We start from the raw sequence: 19,586 nt of genomic DNA, 5'->3' as shown, positions 1-19,586 counted from the left end.
AAGGAGAAACTCTCAACTGGTTGGGAAACTGAAATACCTGAAGAGTGGGGTTTAACAAACACACACTTTCAGCAGCAAAGTGAGGTTAAGAAGCTTCTCGTTGACTTCCGTTGCCCAGTTTGTGCTGGTGCAGCTGTGCACGGAATTTAATTTCTTGGTTATTTTCTGCCATAAAAAACAAATCTCTGTGGAGTTACTCCAATAACTAGTTTATATTGTGGCCCTCGGAACAATAACATCAATACAGCTGAGCTGGTTAGATAAACTGCAATATAAGAGAGAAGAGAGGGAAAAGCAGTGGCAGGAGGCAGGATTTTTTTTAAAAATCAATTTTCATACCAAAGGGAGGGTGTTTGTGAAACTGCTGTAAGTCACTTGAACTTCAAAAATGTTTTAGCCTGTGTCAGTCATTAGATTTGATAACAAATGGTAAATTACATAGTGCGGCTGCTTCTGCCCCCATCCTGAATATCTTCCCTATGTGAGGGAGAGGGACAATCACCTGGAACAGCTGCCAACCAGAAAGGTTGGTACATTGCCAGTATGGGTGCAAGTATTTAGGAAATGTGTGGGGATATTCTCGTATTATTTAAAAGCAAACTTCTTATACATTGGAAATACTGAAACACTCAGGTCTTAAGGCAGAGCTTGTTCTAGAGTTTTTATTTTCTGATGTGGTTTTGTTCTTTAGTTAGCTAGTTCTTCCTTGAGTTGTAAGTAATTAAGTTTTGTTTACTGTATAAGTACAGCTATTACTTCATCTAGACCTGTACCTTTAGTAAAGGTCAAGCCCAAAAAATTGCTGACAGTGTTAAAAAGGAAACTATCTTTAATACTAAACCAAGTCAACATAAAGAATAATGTAAATTCAAAGTGGCATAAGTCAGAAAAATAGTGAAGTGCTTTTAATTGACTCATAGCTCTAATGCAAATCCATGTTCTAGTGTTTTGTCTCAGTCCTTCAAGACAAGGTAAATCTAAGCTTTAAAAGTAACCTTGCTGTGGAAACCTGTCAAGGAGCATAACCTCAATGATTTTGAGGACATACCTGGAAACGTTTCAGTTCCTATAAGTCTTTAGGGAAATGCAGTCCTGATTCCCAGAAGGTAAGCTTTCAGTTCTACACCCAGTTTCTAGTTTTAAAAGGGGGCAGACAACAAGAGTTTCTGACAAATGTTGAAGTTGTCTTACACACACTTGTAAGTGTGAGCCCTCTGGTAAAGGGGGTGCTCTGTGTTGGTTACAGCTACATCAGTGTCCCTTATGAATTCTCTGGGGCTTTGAAAAACAAATTTAAGACATATTGTTCAACTCATGACCAGTTTTTAATGAAGTAGTGAATTTAGGGCTTTAGAAATTGCTTCGCTAGCCTAAGTGCCGATACTAAAAATCTTCTAATAATCATATAATAATTCTTATAATAAAGAGCGTAGTAATTGCTAAAGCTTTTTTACCCCCTATATTATCATTCAAGGTTGGCAAGAGTAGTTGCTTGTGCACTCATATGGGATATCTAGGAAATGAGTACTTCTTGGAGACAGAAGGATCTGAAAAGGGTAGGGGCAAGTGGATGTACAAAAATTTCCCTCTTCCGCCCACCGTTCGGTTGCTGGTGCTTGGAGGCCTGGATGTGAGCTGGCGACCAGAGGCACATTGGTTGGCTTCTTCCCCAGGATGAATTCTTGGGACAAGAGGTTGTTTGGATGGAAGGTTTTCAGAGTATTCCAGGGTTGTTGATATAGTAAGGAGTGTGTGACAGCTGGGAGGAAAGGTTCTGCTCTTGTTGCTAGAGATTATTTACACCAATATTAAATAATTCAAATGGGGTTTTCTGTACTCGGAGCTTTGTGCCCTGAACTGCTCTTTGTAAGACCAAAATTACTTTGAAGGCTGTGAAGTGAGGGCCTGAGCTGCTGGATGGTCGGTCATTTTCTAGGCAGCAATGCTGGAATTTATCCTGCATGAATATTAGTTATAAATTTAGAAACCTTAATCCTACGAAACAGATTTAAGAAGAAGAATAAAATGGAGAGTAATGGAAAAGATATATAAGATGAAGATAGAACGAAAAGGCACCTCTAACCTTACAGTATGAAGTAACTTGTGGGTTCTCATAAAATAATATAGATACACCAAATAAAACTGGGGCTAGTTTTGTTACAGTAATGTTTAGGGAACCTATTGTGTTGGGTATTAGAACAACTTTCCTTTAAAGTTTCTAGTTCTCAAAGAGTTTGCAGTTAAACATGCTACTTGTTTGGAAAGTTGAAACCACATGAGTGATTTTTTACTTCATTACTTTATGTTCGATCTCAATTATGTTTCCTTGCATTTGTGTTCAGTGATTGAGCTAACTTCACAATCTGTGAATGACATCCTATTTAATTGTGAGGACAAGTTAAACTTGAGCTGGATGTAAAGCATCTTGTAGATAATATTCTGCAGTAGTGTATCTCAAAAGATAAGTGAAATAATTTTTTTGTTTTGCATAGAACGGGAAAGGCTGTAGCTGAATACTATGTCTGAGTTTGGGTCCCAGCCTCAAGAAGTGCATGGTCTGGCTGAGGAGAGTCTAGAGAAGAATAATAAGTGATATGAAGTCTAGAAGGTCAAAGAAAGACTGAAAAAAACCTGAGATTAAAAAAGAAATGGAAATTGTCAAATCTGTTGCAAAGAAGAATCCAAATAACTCATTCGCCAGCTTGTGGCCGTTACTGCCAGAAGTTGTGAGTTTGAATGGTAGCAGAGGAGATGGTTTCACGTTACTATGAGATAATTTTCCTTATGGCTAGGTACAGGGAAGCATTAAAATAGACTTTCTTAACTTATTCATAAAATGCCCATTAATAGATTATCACCTCCGCAGGCAACCATATGTCAAGAATGATGGGGGAAAGTTGATCCAGGTGTAGAAAAGACAATGACTTTGATAACCTCTCATCTTTTTTTCCTTAGGCTTTTTATGATTTATTTGTGGCAAGGCAGATAGAACACAACCTTGAAATACCCAAGTTTATTGGGTATTTAAAGAGATTTCTGCTTATGATATTTTTCCCAAAAAGCAACAGGATTAACAGCTCTGTCCTGTGGTAGCTTGTTTGATTACACAAAAGTTGCTTAATAGAGTAGTGGCTCCTTCTGAAAAGTTTTGATGTCTTGGGAGGCTTGTTTCTTGTCTCTGTGGATATCCACAAACTGGTTGGGCACAGAATGTTTAGTACTGATTTTTTTTTTTGTTAATTTATGTTGTTGCTTAAGCCACTAATGCTATTCCCATTTGTATTTTGTTGTGTATTTTGTTTTAAACTCAAAGATCTTGTATTTTTAAAGCTGTTCTAATAATATCCTTCTTGACACTTGTGTAACCAGGAATGGCAATTCTGTTGTTGCATGAAGTTAAAAATACTGTAGACCAAATAAGATTTGGGGTTTGGTTGATTTATTTTTTTTTTTAATGGAGATATCTTTGGATGGCAGCTAATTTTTAAAACAAACTGATAAACCCCGTAGGTTTCCTTAAGGTTACAATATTCCACTTCATTAATTTGTCACAAATCTGTAGTTCAGTTTAATTAATTGTTACATCTATAGAAAAATTTGACTGTGTGAAACATTTTGGAGGGAATTTGATTTAGAAGAAAGTCCAATTTTATTTGTACTTATAAGGGAAACAAAAGAAGGCTTCAATTGATCATCAAATTTTTAACTGTTTTCCAGTCCAGCCTTAAATAGAAACTGTTTCAGGTGTAACAGGGTTGTGGATTTTTTTTTTTTGAGACGCACTCTGTCAAAGTGTAAGTTTTATTTTCAGTTTGAACCACTCGCTTGTGGAGGGTGGTGAAATGTACCCTACAGTAGAGATCCCTGCAGTTAGACCCAAGTCACCAAGTGGTGCTCTGACACCCAGAACCGGAGGTTTTGCCATTTCCTGGGCCTGTCTCACACGGCTTAGCCAGGTCTGCTCCCCTGTGCCGCCTTGGTACCAAGCAGGTCCTGTCCTAATTTGGTTCAACTCAGTAGTGCTGTAGGAAACTGGCATCACTTCTGCTGGATTAGTTTTCTGCAGACCTAGTGAATGGAATCTCTCCAACATGAGGGGTGCTCCATGGGCCCCTAAAGGCTTGTCAGGGGGGAGTAGTGGTAGTATGGTGTGTGTACGTGTGTGTGTCCCCTTTTCTGATTTGTTTTTATAAATCATCTTTGTCCCATGAAACTGCACTAGCCTTCATCTTTTATATTTGAATGAGAAGTCATGTTCAACTGAGACTTCCTTCACTAGACTTGCCAGGTTTAGGTCTTGACAACTTAGATTTGATGGTCCTGAGCTTCCCATGCTGGCTTGTAACAATGTGACTTTGGTGTCTCTGGAACCCTTCTGAGCAAGCCGTGCCTTCCACAGAAATAGGATTGCAGCCGTAGCTTTGCCAGGGACGTGAAGGTGTCTGCGAGCTTCTTGTGTAGCAAGTGTATGTTTCCAACAGCCTTGACCACGTGAGAGTTCTGGGTACAGTATTTCGTTTTTTGAGGTGTGAGATGGTTTTCATAATTTTCAACTGTTCACACATCTGTGTGTGAACACAGCTACTTTCTCATAGCTAGTGCAGGATACAGAAGTCAGCATGCAAGATACATGTTTCTTTGCTTCAGCGTTTTTATTCCAGTTGCTCTTGAGCTTTTTGAGTGTATAATGGAATTATCTGAATCTTCCCTCCTGTGCACAGCTTCTTTCCAAAACAGTGAAATATGTACTCATTCAGCTGATTCTCTCTTCTGTGGCCAGTGCTAAAGAAGGCTGGTTGATGCAGAATTACAGGCTGTTTCTTTTTTTCCCCGCTTAAAGCCCTTGCTGCAAGCATTTGGCTTGTTACTCCACCTTTTTAGCATTTGTGAGTCTTGGAGGAGCAGCAACAGGGCCTTTCTTTATTCTGTTTCTGATGACATTTTATGAAAGTATACCCTAGCAAAAAAGGGGTGAAGCAGGCAAGGGTCTAATTTGTAACCCTTTCCAGTGACTGAAGGTGCTGTCAGTTCAGGCAGGAGTTTTCAGGGAGCACTGCCAGTTATCGTCCTGCCATGACACTCCACAACCAGCACAAGCGTTTAAGTTCAGCAAACAGAACCTGCGCTCTCTTAAAAATGCAGGCTGTTGTGCAGTGCTCAACAAATGCTCAGCATCACATGAATTTTCCACACTATTAAATTCAGGAGATTGCAGTAGTGTGTTCAAGCACTGAAGGAAACTTTTTTCTTTTCTAAGGTTGTGATCAGGTGAAATATTTTTGTGAGTTCTCCCAGTGTACCTACACAAAGCTCAGCATGAAGGGGCAATTCAGTTTCTATGTGAAAGGTACCAACTTTGTTTAAAATCTTTCTTCTAGGAGACAAGTGAGAAAAGTTGTTAACAAACAAAATGAACTTAGTTTAAAAATGTGTTGCATAACTAAGTGGCTAGGAATTATTTTTTTTGATCACAGAAACAGCAGTACCAGCTCTAATATCTTCATCTGTTCCATAGTGAGGCCACTTGAACAGTATCATTATTAGTAAAGCTGTTGTTAAATGCCCTGATAAGTAGTAAATACTTTTCATGTGCAGTTATGTAGTGTTCAGTCAACATTTTCTGACACTTGGAGTGCAGACTTGGTAACTTAATTTTTTTTCCCCTTTATCTCAGATAAAGGGTTTGTTTTGAAGGTAGACATTTCTGAAGTCTGAGTAGTGTGTCTAGTTTTTTTATCTCTCTAGTACAAGTTATTCACTAGTGGTGTTTGAAAAACACTATAAAATTAACCTGAAGTAAAACACATCATTATGACTAAGAAGTTGGTAGTATTTAGGTGTTTGGAACTGGATGGTTGTATATTGGTGTCTCAGTCTTTGATCTGGTTTTGTAAATTTATTCATTAAACTTGATAGGTCAAACATTCTCTCTAATTGCTTTAAGTAATGTAGATTTAAATGTGAGTCTTTAGTATCATCTAAGGTGTCTTTCAGAAAGGATTTCTTTAAGCCTTCTCATAATTTTGCTAGAATACAGTTTGTGTTGTCTCTTGGGACATTTTTAAACCTATGTACATTGTTGAAAATCGAAGTAACTTTTTCCAGACTCTACGTTAAGTAGTTAGAGAGTATAAAGGTTTTCTTTAACCCTTCTCATTCTGTGATGGGTGGCAAGGAGCTAATTCTGCCTTTTAAATGATTTCATTTTTGAAGTTGATACAAGGGTTACTTAAGGCAGGATGGTCTACTGAGTAGAACACAGAATGCTGTTTAGGAGAATGTGGTTTCTGTGGCAGGTCCTATTTGACTGTTTTCTGTGACTGGGAGCAAACTACCTGTGTTTTAAAAATAAAAAGAAAAAAACAAGTACATTTGCTCTGTTTCAGCTTTTGAGACCTGTTTGTAATAAAATGGGATACATTAATTGCTTTATTGCATCACAGATATTTCTAAACAAGCAGAATATATTTGTACTTGACCAAACAATTCCAGCTGTCTTTTACATTTTCTAATCAGTTGGTAGGAAACACATGCACAGTGTAGTAATAGTTTAGTGGTGGAATATTGCAAAGTGTATAACAAATTATTTTGTGGATTGATAACATGAACTTTTAAATAGGTGCTGATTATCTTTTCTGGATAGTCTAATTAATTGTGTGCTCTGGCAAGGAGAGAGAAGAATTAAGTTCTGTAGTTCAGCTGAGACTGAGTTTATTTGTTTTGTCATTTTAATTAATGTGACCCAAGCTGTGTAAGAGCTCTGCTCGACTACCATTTGCTTCTTATAGGCAATTATTGTAATTAGCTGGCTGGTTGCTTGCTTTCCATCACAAATATGACTTGTGTTCAGCTTAAGGTGCGCAGAGAAATAGTCTGGTGTATTCATGATAATCTTTTTTAAATGTCACCTCTGCATGGGTTTAACACTATTGCAATTCTGTGGTAGTTACCTGTATAAAGCAAAATTGCATTCTTAAATGGGTTAGAAAATCTGGATAGTTGTTTTGGGAGTTTTTTCCCCCCTCTCTCTCTTTTTATTTTTTTTTTCTTTAAAACCTTTGACTGTCTAGGGAGAAGTTGTTAAATTAATAGATGTAAATAGAGTGGATTGTACCAGAACTCAGCCTGTGCGTGATCTTCGTGACTATTGAATTAATACCAAAGTGAATAAAAGGGACTACTAGTACTGCAGCACAAAAGCTGTGAGGAATATGGAATTAAAGATTTCGCTGTGCAACTGGTGGTTAACAATTTAAATGAAGGATACAGACAGCTCTTATTTTTCCACACACTGCTGTTCTACTGTGGTAAGAGAACATTTGTTAACTTTCCTTTTTATAGCGCTTGGAGGCAAATTCTACTTAGCAGCAAGCAGCAAAGATGGCAGGTGATGGAAAAAGTGGGGAAATGAAAGAGAATTGAAACCTAAACAGGAAGGCTGCTGCTTCATGGTAGCCCGAATCCATCTAACTGTGGGCTATAGAGAGGAAAGGTGACTTTTTTCACCAGCTCAGGTGATCACTGGGTCCTTTGCCAAGCTGTTTCAGCACAGTAGGCTGGCAGAAGGCTAACCTTGACAAAGACAACAATTTTTTGCTTGTTTAGCATCTGAAATGGTTCATCCAAAGGTTTATGTTCTGGAGAAAGAGTAAGGAAGGGAGCAGGGGTAAATAGCCAAGGACAATATGATAATTGCACCCACCATCTAGGCTGGCGTGAGCTGCAGAGGGGACAGTGCCTGAGGCTCCTGGTGGCTTTGTTCTTACAGTAAAACTGCTTGGTTATGTTGCAAGATAGACTTCACTGAGCTTTATCCTTTACAGTTTTTCAATGTATTTGAAAAAATATTTTTAAACACTTAAAGATGTAATGAACATTTAAAGTCTCAATTCCTTTGTTAAAGAGGAGGCAACTTAAGGGGCAAAGGCCTGACAGACTGGAAGACTATTTATTCTGCTTTAAGAGTAGAGCTGAATGATGAGCAATTCAGTTTGTGTTTAGAATTAATGAAAGGAAAAGACATAGATAACTTTTACTTAATGTTCTTGTATCTCTCATTTCTTTGCAAACCATCAGTTGCAACTGAGAGTTAAGTAACACCCAGATTTTGTGTAGTGGAAAGCCCCCGGTTAAAGAAAGCAAGTTTTTATGGAATATGTTTGTCTTAGAATCGCACAATTAGTCTGCTACTGATTTTTTTCCATAGAGTTTCTGCAGTGAACTCCTCAAAGATGGTACTCTCATACTTGAGCGTTACCTTAGCGAAATGCTTCCTAGTTTTTTAGAGAAGGGTGGAAGTTGTTGGGTGTTTGGTTTTGGTGGGGTGGTGGTGTTTGACAGGCACAGTGTCAGAACAGATGCGGTTGAAACCTGCATTGCTGGCTACGAGTTAGTCTTTCTTTCCTAAAAAGTGTTACCTGTTAAATGGAAAATAGCTTTTCATCTTGAAGCCTTTTTAATATTTTATTAACTGCTGTGCTTACAGCAGGTGCTTGCTGATCACATTACTGTATTAGTTGACCTAGTTATGATCTTTGTCGTCAGACAGGGTGGTACAAAAAATGTTGTACCTCTTCTGGAGGGTTTTCCTTCCTGAATGTAATTTTGTGTATCTTCACCAAGGCCATTCTTCGTTAATCTAGAAAGATACGTTCATAGACTTCTGTGGAAAAAGAGATAAGGGATCCTTTTTTTCTTGGCTACAGTAACTTCTGTAGACATTGTTGTCTGTAACTTATCTACTTGTCTGTGGTTGTGAATTTTATCAGGCTCATTTTTAACAGCCTAGGTACAAACTTTGATAGTGTATTTCCATTATTGTCTGTCTCAGACATTGTAAAGGACCTATAAATAAAAATGATAAAAATGATTCACCAAGATTAATAAAAAGCTGGGAAATAAAGTAGGAAAGGCAGCCTTGATGCTGATGTTCTTGTCACTTGTGTAAATTCTCATGTGAAACCCACTGCAAGCTTGTTTTCAATTCATTAAAACTGTTCAGCTGTTGGTATTTTTCACACTTGTTCAGTAAAAAGTTTACCCTGTTGAAAATGTGGTAAGCATGAAGAGCCAGGGGATAGTAGGGAAAATGGAAAAATTAACACAGAGGATGTGCAAGTTGCGAGAAGCTTCCACTGAGTGATGGAGAAAAGGTAGAGTCTGGAGTATCGGAAGAAGGAAAGGACTGTCCTTCCCACTGTATGGGCATGTTCCAGCAGAAAATGCCTGCAGAAAATGAAAAATGATTGTAAGAATCAAGAAGAGGAATAGGACCATTCAGGATGGATAAGGGGGGAAAGTACCCGAAGGAAAGTTACCAAAATGTGAGAAAGAGGTAACAGTGATTTTCAGCACAGAAACTTGAAACTTGAAACTTCTGCATGTTGCCATGCAAATGATGAGATGGGGTATTGTGTTATTGACCCCATTCCTGTGTCCTCTTGTCTCTCTTGCATCCAAGCACTTTGCTTTCAAGTTAGTTAATACATTAGTCCAGCTAAGGATGATCTTGTACATGGCAGCTCTCTAAAGCATTTTCTGACAAAGTGGATCCTGGCTCAGTGGACCAAACCATTGAATTGATTGTGTAAGAAAGAAGCCTAAAAATGAGTGATTAGAATAGTATTGGATTAGTATTGGTGATTTTGTCCTCCTTATAAAACAGTTTCCAAATAAAATGCTTAATTTTTTATTTTTGATTACCTTGTTGGTTCTACCAGAGTATTCTCTATCATCACCAAATGTGATAATCCAAATTCAGGACATCCCATGCTTGGACAAATAATGGCTTTTTTTTTTTTTTTAAGAATAGATTTGAACTTTCAGGTGTCTTCTACCAAATATGAATTATACATCTTAGAGTGGGAATGTGCTGCGAGATTTGAGTACTGATGCCAGATGCAAAAAGTATGAAAGATAAGTTTGCTTTGTATTGTCTCAGGCACTGCACATTTTGACGAGGGGCAAAGGATGCGAAAATAACTTTGTGACTTAGAGCCTCGCATTTGTGGAGCCATAGTCTTCCCTGAATAGAATGCATTTAGGCTTCTTCTGTATCTGACTTGCCTCTGGCTTGAAATAGGTCATCATCTTTATTGCATTGCAAGGGAGTGCTTATTTGCAAAATTAATGCACAATTATCCACAATCGGCAGATTCAAGTTGATATATTCCAGTATATCTGGAATATTTCCAGTCGTCTGGCTGCCTGTGTCTGTTAGCCTGCGTCAGCTTCCTTGTGTCAGCAGCACTAAAAGGAGAATCAAATCTAATCTCTTGTGATAGAGAATAACCTTAACCTAATGCTACCAGATAGGACAGAAACATTTATTTGATGCTTTTTTTGGAAAAATGATAAGGTTATCCATGCTGTAAAGGATTCATTACTTTTTCATGGAACTACAATGAAACAGAATGTCTCACATCCCTGTGCCGTTTCCTATGGAAAGGGACCATTCTTGCATGTGGGCAGTACTAGATGCACTGCAGATTTCCTTCAGAATGCATTGAGATTTGTAGCAACTGTCTCTTAGGCTGGCATCGATTTTTGTGTTTCTGTAAGATACTTGGCAGTTGTGGGTTTACGGTTTTCCTATAGGTGTGTAGCTTCAGAAATGCAGTGGAGTGCCCGTAAGAGTAAGAAAAAGTAGGTCTGCTCTTTCTTAATAACCATCAGGCTTCTGCAGTTTTCTTTTACTTCTAAAGAAAGTGTGAATAAAGAGTGGATAAAGGGATTACTTTAATCTTTAAAAACTTGGTTTTATTCTGTTGTGTAGGAACAAGCTCTTTGGTCCAGAACCAATTGATAAAAGGATTCCATATGTCATTTTTTGCTGTCTCTGTTGTTAGGTAGTTCTTTGCTGCTTTCCTGGAATGTATGTGCTTATGGGGAATGAGACACTTGCTAGGCAGTTTTTGTACATTTAGGTTTTATCTGGACAGTTTGAAGAAACCTATATGCGTGTAAATGCTGCTGAATTCCAGAGATGTCATTCTTAACCTAGTGTTTCAGGGTTTTTTCCACAGCAGAGATAGGGATATATCTTGGCTCGAGGTTGGTGAGGTTGGGCTGTGCACATGATGCAAACTTAGCTGTCTGAACAAGCAAGTCTGCGAGGAGGAAAGACAGGCTGAAGTTGCTGGCTCTGCTGGCTGTGTCAGTGCAACAGGTGTGGTGTAGTTTTTGTGAGGCAGAAGCCGTGTGTACTGTGGTGGGCAGAGACAGACTTCTTTGAGTCAGGTGAGGTCACTTGCTCTGAGTTCTGTTAGGAAAAGACTTGAGTTCCTTCAGTTGAGTTGACGTAGCCATAGATCCTGCATAGTAGGATGCAATATACCTGCACACGGGTTGATTCTTAAGGAGCTAGCTACTTAAGGGTTGCTCTGGTTCACAAAAAACCTGTGACTAAGCTTATTCGCTGGTGTAGAAAGCCAGAAGGTGAGTTCTCTTAAGTAAAGTTAAGTACAGGTTGCCACTTAAAAGGGAATTGTGAAGCTTGGAAATTTTGTCATGGCATATGTATTCTTGTGCGTACTTGGTTAGGACTAGAATATGCTAGTCAATACTAGATTTGTGAAAGTTTTCTCATCTTGTCAGAAGACTTTTGATGAATATGGGACACAAAATAGCTTTTCCATTTCTGTGTGCAACAAGTAATTATTTGTTGCTATGGTTGACTTTGATAAATTTCCTTCTGCCTTCAGCGTAGTTTTAACTGTGTGAGAAGCCTTTCTAAGATTATAGAAATATAAAGTTTGCCTGTAAGATTCACTTGTGGAAAGGCTCTTGGTTTACTGCACAGATGTATAGTAGGTAATTCAGGGAAATGTTTTTGGTTCCTCTGAGAAATTTTGTCTTCCATTAGACTTCAATTTCAGCTTCTTCAGGTGAAGATATTTTTACTGTAGCCTGGCAGCTGACAGTAAGCTTAAGGGTTTTTTCTTCAATCATGGAATTACAGATTGATTTGGGTTGGAAGGGACCCTGAAGATTATCTAATTCCAACCTCCCAGGCATGGGCAGGGACACCTTCCACTAGATCAGGTTGCTCAAAGCCTTGAACATTGTCAGGGATGGGGCAGCCACAACCTCGTGGGGCGACCTAAAATGGTCACTCAGTTTTTGCACTTGTCATGATATGAACTTAGGAGGAAGATGTCTGCCCTTGTTAAACGCTGTTTGGTCTCTTGCTGGCATCCCCTAAATAACATGCTTCCATTGTACATATTGGTGTTGCTCAGTTATATTTGTTTTTTGGTATCTTCACTATAAGAGAAGAGAGAAGCAAGGTTGTGGTTATGGACACAAAATAGAAAATAACATACAAGGAAGGAAGTTACTCATTATCAATCTTAAAAAAAAAAGGTATTTGGAAACTCATCTGGCAGGGGCTCATTCTGCTTGGCACTAGTGAGGCCTCACCCCAAATGCTGTATCCAGTTTGGGACACTTCCCAAAACAAGAGAGACATAAGAGGGAGTCCAGTGAAGAGCCAAGAAAATGATTAAGGGCTGCTGAATGGAAAATGGAGCCAGGCTGTCTTCAGCAGTGCCCAGTGACGGGGCCAGGGGCAGTGGACACAAACAGAAACAGGAGGTTCCTTCTGAACATCAGGAAACGTTTTTATTGTGAGTGTGACTGAACACTGGCACAGGTTGCTCATGTAGGCTGTGGAGCCTCCATCCTTGGAGATATTCAAAAACCGTCTGGACATGGTCCTGGGCAGCCTGCTTGAGGAGGGGTTTGGAACAGATGACCTCCAGAGTTCCCTTCCAACCTCAATCCTTCTGCAATTCTGTATTACTTTGTCAGTGAAGAATGTTCCCTCCTCACCCTCCCCATTGCCGGGCGTTTAAGTGGAGTAAGTTGTTGATGTGATACAGCAGATGTTGAGGAAAACCTTTGCTGAGTAAAATTGCCAGAGTGACCAAATAAGAGGAGTTTCCTTAAATACTAATAAACTTGTTTCTGAAGATTAATCATGACACGATTCCTAAGACTGCCAGGAATTTTGAGTGTACACACCCAGGTTAACAGCGTATTGCCAGTTACATGGGAATTAAACATCCTAATATATTGACACCCTTATATTGAACAGGTTAATTGAAATGGTGTTGATTCAAGCTTGTTCTTTTCACCAAGCATACAACTAGCTCTTGCCATCTTGGGAAAAACTAGCAAAACACAGAAATGCTTCTTTTTGCTGCTGGTTGGCAGTCTCAGCTTCAACGTGATAAATTGATTGCAACTTGAGAAGCAAGTTGACTTCCACAGTTGTCTCAAGAGAATTTGTGTACAGAATACTTGAGTAGCACACTCTTTGGTGTCCCCCATACTCCTCACTCTTTATAGTTTGGTTTGCTTGTTCCTGAGCAAACTATTTTTGCTCAACTGCAGCTTCTTGATGAAATCATTGTTCTGGTAGCTGTTCTAAAAATTGGTCTAGAAGTGAATCAATCATTAGTTTCCTTCAGGAAATTGCTGCAGATAACTGATATATAGAATTAGGATGGGGAAATAAGGTGGTGTGCAAAATGCAATTTCAGTATTTTAGAGGGCGTTTATTCATCAATTTCTAAATTTAAGTGATAAAACTTGTTTTGATCCAGCTTGGATTACATCCTATTAGTGGTGCCTACTTTAGAAAATGAAGTTATCTGCTTTTTATTTTTTTTTTTTTTTTGGAAGAGGTGGGTTGTCACAATTTGTACATCCAGACCTGGTCTTGAGGCTTGTATATATTTTAATCCGGGAAGTAGAGAAGAGTTAAACTGAAAAAGGCAATGGGAGTCTTTGAACTACCTTTGGAAGAAGCACTGTTTATATTGCCTTCATTTCTTCCTGCATCTAAAAACTGATAGAATAATTTTTTCTGATAGGTAGTCTAAAAACAGTACAGATGAAGAGTGATTCTCCTTTCTTCCTCCCTTGTCCTCAGCTATAAATTTCTGAATTTGTTTGGACTCAAGTAGCTTCTTACATCAGTGTAGCATTATTGCTTTAGAGGTTTGGGTTTGCGCTTTGCTGCCTTTTTAGATATAAATTTGAATTCATAATGCTGTTCACCTACAGTAGCCTCCAGGTCCTAAAGTTAACTCTTTCAAGTTGTGCAGAATCAGTGGCAACATAAGTTGCTTCACAGTACAACACCCCAAGTTGTTGCTGCGCACTAGAGGTAAATGGGTTTTCCACATTGTGTCCAAGGTCTATAACTTGCAGGGTAGACTGAGTACAGAAGTCAAGGTGTAAAAGGTACTCTTTCAGATCAAAACATCCTATTCCCATGTAAATAGAACACTAGGTCTAGGTTTTGTGAGTGTTGTTTACACAGATTATGGAGATTTGATAGAAAAACTCCTTCGTTAAACTTTGTGGTACTGTAGAAATTGGGTTGCAAAGTCTTGCAAGGAAAATACCTAATATGATCTTAATAAACAAGAGAAATAAACCATTCTTAGAAGTTGTTTATTCAATGGGGTCCTGAGTTTTAAACCCAAATTTGATTTTTCTCTGTTTGTCTCAGAAGCACGCTATTACTGACGCTGGATGAAGAGGATAGCCTTTTGCACTCCTTTATTGATAACTAAAATTTTTACTATGGACTTATTAAATATCAAGAAAATGTTTTGGGGGTTGTTTGTTTTAGGACAGATTCTGCAGGGTCCTTTTGATGATTAAAAAACTTAATTTTCTGTTTTAGGTGTGGAATATCAAACAGATGATTAAATTGACTCAAGAACATATAGAGGCACTGCTAGACAAATTTGGAGGAGAGCATAACCCACCATCGATATATTTAGAGGTAAGTTTATGCGGTTCAATTAATGGTATGTTATCTTAATCTTATATGAAGCATCTTATGTTAAAACTGGGAATACCTGTAGTAAAAGAGAGTATTCTCCTTGTATATTACAAACTTAACTCTTTTCTTGGAGATAGAGAGGAACTGTATGGGATTCCTGATACACATCAGTAGGGGAAGATCAGTGGTGTGGTCTAATAATTATATTGGTGCAACTAAAATGTCAAGCATCCTTTTTAGGGGCCAGGGAGGAGAAGATTGTGTGTGTATAATAAAGTCATGCTCTGTTAGAAGCAAATATATACACATACACATGAAAACATTTCATAAGAGTAACTTTACCTTTAAAGCAGTTGACTTCACTTTTTTCCCTTTGAAAAATGATCATGTATAATCCAAAAATTTCTGTTACTAGAAGGGAACTTCTTAAATACGTACAATTGTGTGTGGAGTAATATTTTTAAGCCATGTTTAATTTGTAAGCTAACTACAAATTAAATGTCTGTATTCTTTCATCATTCTAGATTCATAAGTTGTGTTGATGTAGGGCCATTAAGAGCTTAAAGAACTGTATGCAAAAGTTACCTCTGTTAGGAATTGAATGGACATCACTTCCTTCAAACGTGCCCTTTTCTTGCTTCTCTCAAGTATTGGAATAACTGAAGGTCAACCAGATTTCTTTTGTAGTCTTTGTAATTGCTGCCTAAAGGTACTGGGTAATTAAAAATAAAGATCTCATTATTTGAGGTACTTCTAGCTTTTATCTTAATATGTCAGAGCAGGGCGCTAGCTTGATTGTACAAATGTTGACATTACGTCCTTAACAGTTAAGGTCAAGTGAGGCCCTCCCCAGTTGCTTTACTTACTGCTAATGTGAAGTGGGAGCATTGAATCACTGCTAATCACTATTTTAACCACTCAGTGCTACATATAAGCACACCTCTGTTTTCACACGAACTGGTTCGTTCCATATGTCTGGATTTATTATTGCCACAGGTATGTGGGTTTCATAAGATTGTGTATCAAATTGCAGTAATAGTGAGCTTAGGCTGTAGTAAGTCTGGACTACAGGTAGTGAAATTGTCGGTTCATTGCAGCCATTTGTCACTTGCTTGTGTCTAAATTAAAACTGAGATTCAACACTGGAAGCTCTCTGATTGTTTTGTAGGTCATTGGTAGGGGAGAGAGCATTTGCAGTCATAAATATGTACTGGGAGATGATTACAGCAGCATAAATGGTATGGTAAGTCTGAAATAGCTGGTGACCATAAACCATGAAGCTTAAAGTAGATTTGCAAGTTCAATGGATCCATGTGCCACTGATCTGAAACTGCAGCTCTGGCTCATCAGCATGGTAGGGAAGCCCTGTGAGGCAGAGCAGGATGTTCCTCTGCTGCAGTGAGTTCTACTGGATCATGGAACAGGTCTTGTGACAAGTAGTGCTGGTACTGAGTAGAGAACCATGGGGAGGAAGGTGAAAGTGGCTGACATTCTGCTTTTTCAGTTGAGTTATCCCATGAGACAGTGAGTCCTGTGAAAAGAGCCCATCATAGTTGAAATGAAAAGCCTTGTTCTTACCAGCTCTTTGGTGTGAGACTCCTCCACTTCCTTTGTTCAGGTGCCTGCAGTACTGGCAGTGACTAAGCCACTCCCAATCACTAAGGAAAGGAAAATTTTCTGGTTTCGTTGGATTAGTTTGCCATCCAGTTAGTAGATTGAACTTGATGATGATGAAGTCCATTGAGCTGCAAAGCTGTGGTTGAGGTCAGGGAAGGGGAAGAGCTTGCAGCTTTTAGCCAAGAACCTAGAAAATAGTGTGAGAGAGAAGTAGAACTTCTATTTGGATGGTCATTAGCATAGATTAGATCACCCTTAGATGGATTTATTAAAGTGAACAGGATTAAATGCTCCAGACCTGTAATTTGTTTAGTGTGTAGATTTCCTGTGGTAGAACTAGTGTCAAAGAAAGAAAGAAAAAGAAGTAGATTACTGAGTGCCAGATACAGTCAGAAGCAAGATTACTCTATACCCTTGACTTTTCATTTCATCCCAGCAGCAGTTGTCTAGTGTGTCCTTTCTGTGCCTTTTCCACCTTTTTGGCTGCTTTTGCCTTGGTCAAGACAGGGGTTGCTTTCCATTATCAGCATTTCCTTTGCAGCAGTTTACCTGAATCTAACCTGTCACCGCTACAGCTAATGTTTTGACTTAGTGTATTCCTTCACCTGTCAGAAAAAGTCTGGTTGCAGCATAGAGGGACAAAGCTATATGTAAAAAGCTCTGATTGTAGTGTGATTACATGTGTAAGAATATGTTTATGTTTGCCTCTAGGAAATGCAGAACTAAGGAAATACAGTACTTTTGATATGAAGAAAAAGAACAGGAGAGTGTGTGGAATACACATGCAAAGTTTAAGTGGTTCAGTCGATAACTTGTCTATCTCACATCTGTTAGAAATGGCAAACTTCTCATGTACAGAGCTACTGTGAGATACCAGGCCTGTGACTTCCATGGAGGAACCTCTTTCCCCTTAAGCTTTTACGTCTAGTCTGTGTCTAGGTCTTCGTGCTGTGGTCTGTGTGCTCTTACCAAAGTCCTTAAACAGGAAGGTCATGTTTAAAGACTAGGAGAGGTGCTTATGCTCTGCCCATCCTCATCTGATCTCTGTATTTTTATTGTTTTGCCAAAGACTTGTTTCTGGCTGTAATGTGTGCCCTGCTTTTACCCAGAACCTGTATGGGTAATTTTGCTGGTGTGTAACTTGAACTGCATCACCCTTCCCTTTGTTTCCTCAGATTCATAGAATGGTTTGGGTTGGAAGGGAGCTTTAAAGGTCATCCAGTTCAAATCCCCCTGGACTGAATGAGCAGGAACATCTTCAACTAGATCAGGTTGCTCAGAGTCCCATCCATCCTGGCCTTGAATGTTTCCAAGGATGGGGCATCCACCACCTCTCTGGGCAACCTGTGCCAGTGTTTTACCACCCTCATTTGTAAGAGTTTTCTTCCTTATGTCTAGTCTGAATCTACCCTCTTTTAATTTAAAACCATCACCTCTTGTCCTGTCACAACAGGCCCTGCTAAAAAGTCTGTCCCCATCTTTCTATAGACTGCCTTTAAGTATCGAAAGGTCCTTTAATTATTGATTAGGTCTTGGTGGAGGATTTTCTCCTCCAGGCTGAACAATCCCAGCTCTCTCAGCCTTTCTTCATAGGAGAGGTGCTTCAGCCCTCTGATCGTCTTCGTGGCCCTCCTCTGGACCTGCTCCCACAGGCTGTGTCCCTGTGTTGGGCCCCCAGAGCTGGATGCAGCACTCTGGGTGGGATCTCACAAGAGCAGAGTAGAAGGGCAGAATCACCTCCCTCGACCTGCTTCTTTTCATGCAGCCCAGATTGGCTTTCTGGGCCACGAGTGCACTTTGCCAGCTCACATCCAACTTGCCATCCACCAGTACCTACAGTGCAGGATTGCTCTCAATCTCTTCATCCTCCATCATCCTGTATTGATATTGATTTTAAAGTCCTTCTGCTGCTCTATCTCTCTGCATCTCCCATAACATGTGAGCTACTCTTAAGGACTTCTGTAAATTGTGACAGTTGATCATCTCTTAAATGCTATCAGCAAGCATATTGTCGTCTTCTTTTGGCAAAAATTGGAATTAGCCAAAGCTAATTGCTAGGTATGTACCTGCAAATGAACACTTTTGCGTTCATCCATGCTGCCTTTCACTGTTGCAGACATCTAGTTTTATTGTAATGCTTTCTGCAAAACCATGGGGTTTTGTGTGCTTGTGACAAGTTTGACAGCTATCCATCCATCTTCTAGTGCATGGAGTTTCAGTACCAGAGGGTTTGTTTGGTTCTTTTGTACTCCTGTCTGGCTTTTACATCCTTCATTTCTTACACATCTAAGTGCTCATGTTCAGAGAAGTTGCAGCACCCCGTACACTGGCTCCTGACCCTGTGTTGGAGCTGCCTCTGTAGGCCTGTCAAGTAAAGTTGTGGTTCAACCTGGCAACAAAATTGCTTTTCAATTAAAAGTGAAAGGAAGGGGTGGGGGGAACAGAAGCTCATGGGAAAGCTGAAGAATTCAACAAGAAAATAATTCTGAAAATTGAGCATTCAAAGGGTATAGTAAAATTATTTGTGCATGGAATATAACACATACACTTCATTTAAAAATAAAAAGGAATTTATGCCTTAGTTACAGTTGCTCAAGAAATAGAAGCTTTTGTTTCTGTTCTCATCTTAGAGTGAAAAGACAAAATTCTTTTTTCCCCCAGGTCTTTTTTTTTTAAATTCAGGAGAGGGTGTCAATGCATTTTACATCAAAAGAACTTTAAAACTGACAGCTGTTGTTGCAGCCATCATTTCAGGTTTCATCAACTGACTATAAAAGAGGAATGGTTTTATTGAAATATTGAAAGTGATTGACATGTGCTATGTTGAGTTCAACATATATTTAATTATTCCTGCAAGGAGGGGTACTCGGATTCAGGGCTATCTCCCTGCCTTGATCATCACTCCTCAATGATGGTCTTAAAAAGGTGACTGTGGAGCAGGGGGAGAGAGCAGAGCCTACAAGCCTGGGCAGGTGACTTTGTGTGCAGCTGCCTAGGGGTGGAAAATGTAGTATGAAGCTGGGGGGCAATGAGTCCCTTGTCTTGGTCCTCCCAGGGCAGGAAAATAGGGACTGAGGAAAGATAACAAAGCTGAGAGACTTCTGAAAGTGTCTGTAAAGGTACATGGGTAGGAAACAAAATGAGCAGAAGAAAGAACATTTGTCATTAA

The 19,586-nt window shown here is 39.2% G+C and overlaps 1 protein-coding gene across 1 annotated transcript in view; it reads left to right on the top strand.

Annotated features, from left to right (window-relative positions):
- The first annotated feature begins 14,702 nt into the window (after positions 1–14,702).
- BRAF (B-Raf proto-oncogene, serine/threonine kinase) overlaps positions 14,703–19,586 on the top strand; it is a 64,300-nt gene continuing 59,416 nt past the window's right edge. Inside the window, exon 1 of the mRNA XM_027680557.1 lies at positions 14,703–14,800. Coding sequence (XP_027536358.1) covers positions 14,717–14,800 — 84 coding nt within the window. The 5' untranslated portion in view covers positions 14,703–14,716. The remainder of the gene's footprint in view (positions 14,801–19,586) is intronic.

This window comes from Neopelma chrysocephalum, unplaced genomic scaffold (genome assembly GCF_003984885.1).
Source record: "Neopelma chrysocephalum unplaced genomic scaffold, ASM398488v2 Primary Assembly neopelma1_59, whole genome shotgun sequence".
In the NCBI taxonomy this organism is placed as follows: Eukaryota; Metazoa; Chordata; class Aves; order Passeriformes; family Pipridae; genus Neopelma; species Neopelma chrysocephalum.
This window is presented reverse-complemented; position numbering and strand designations above follow the sequence as displayed.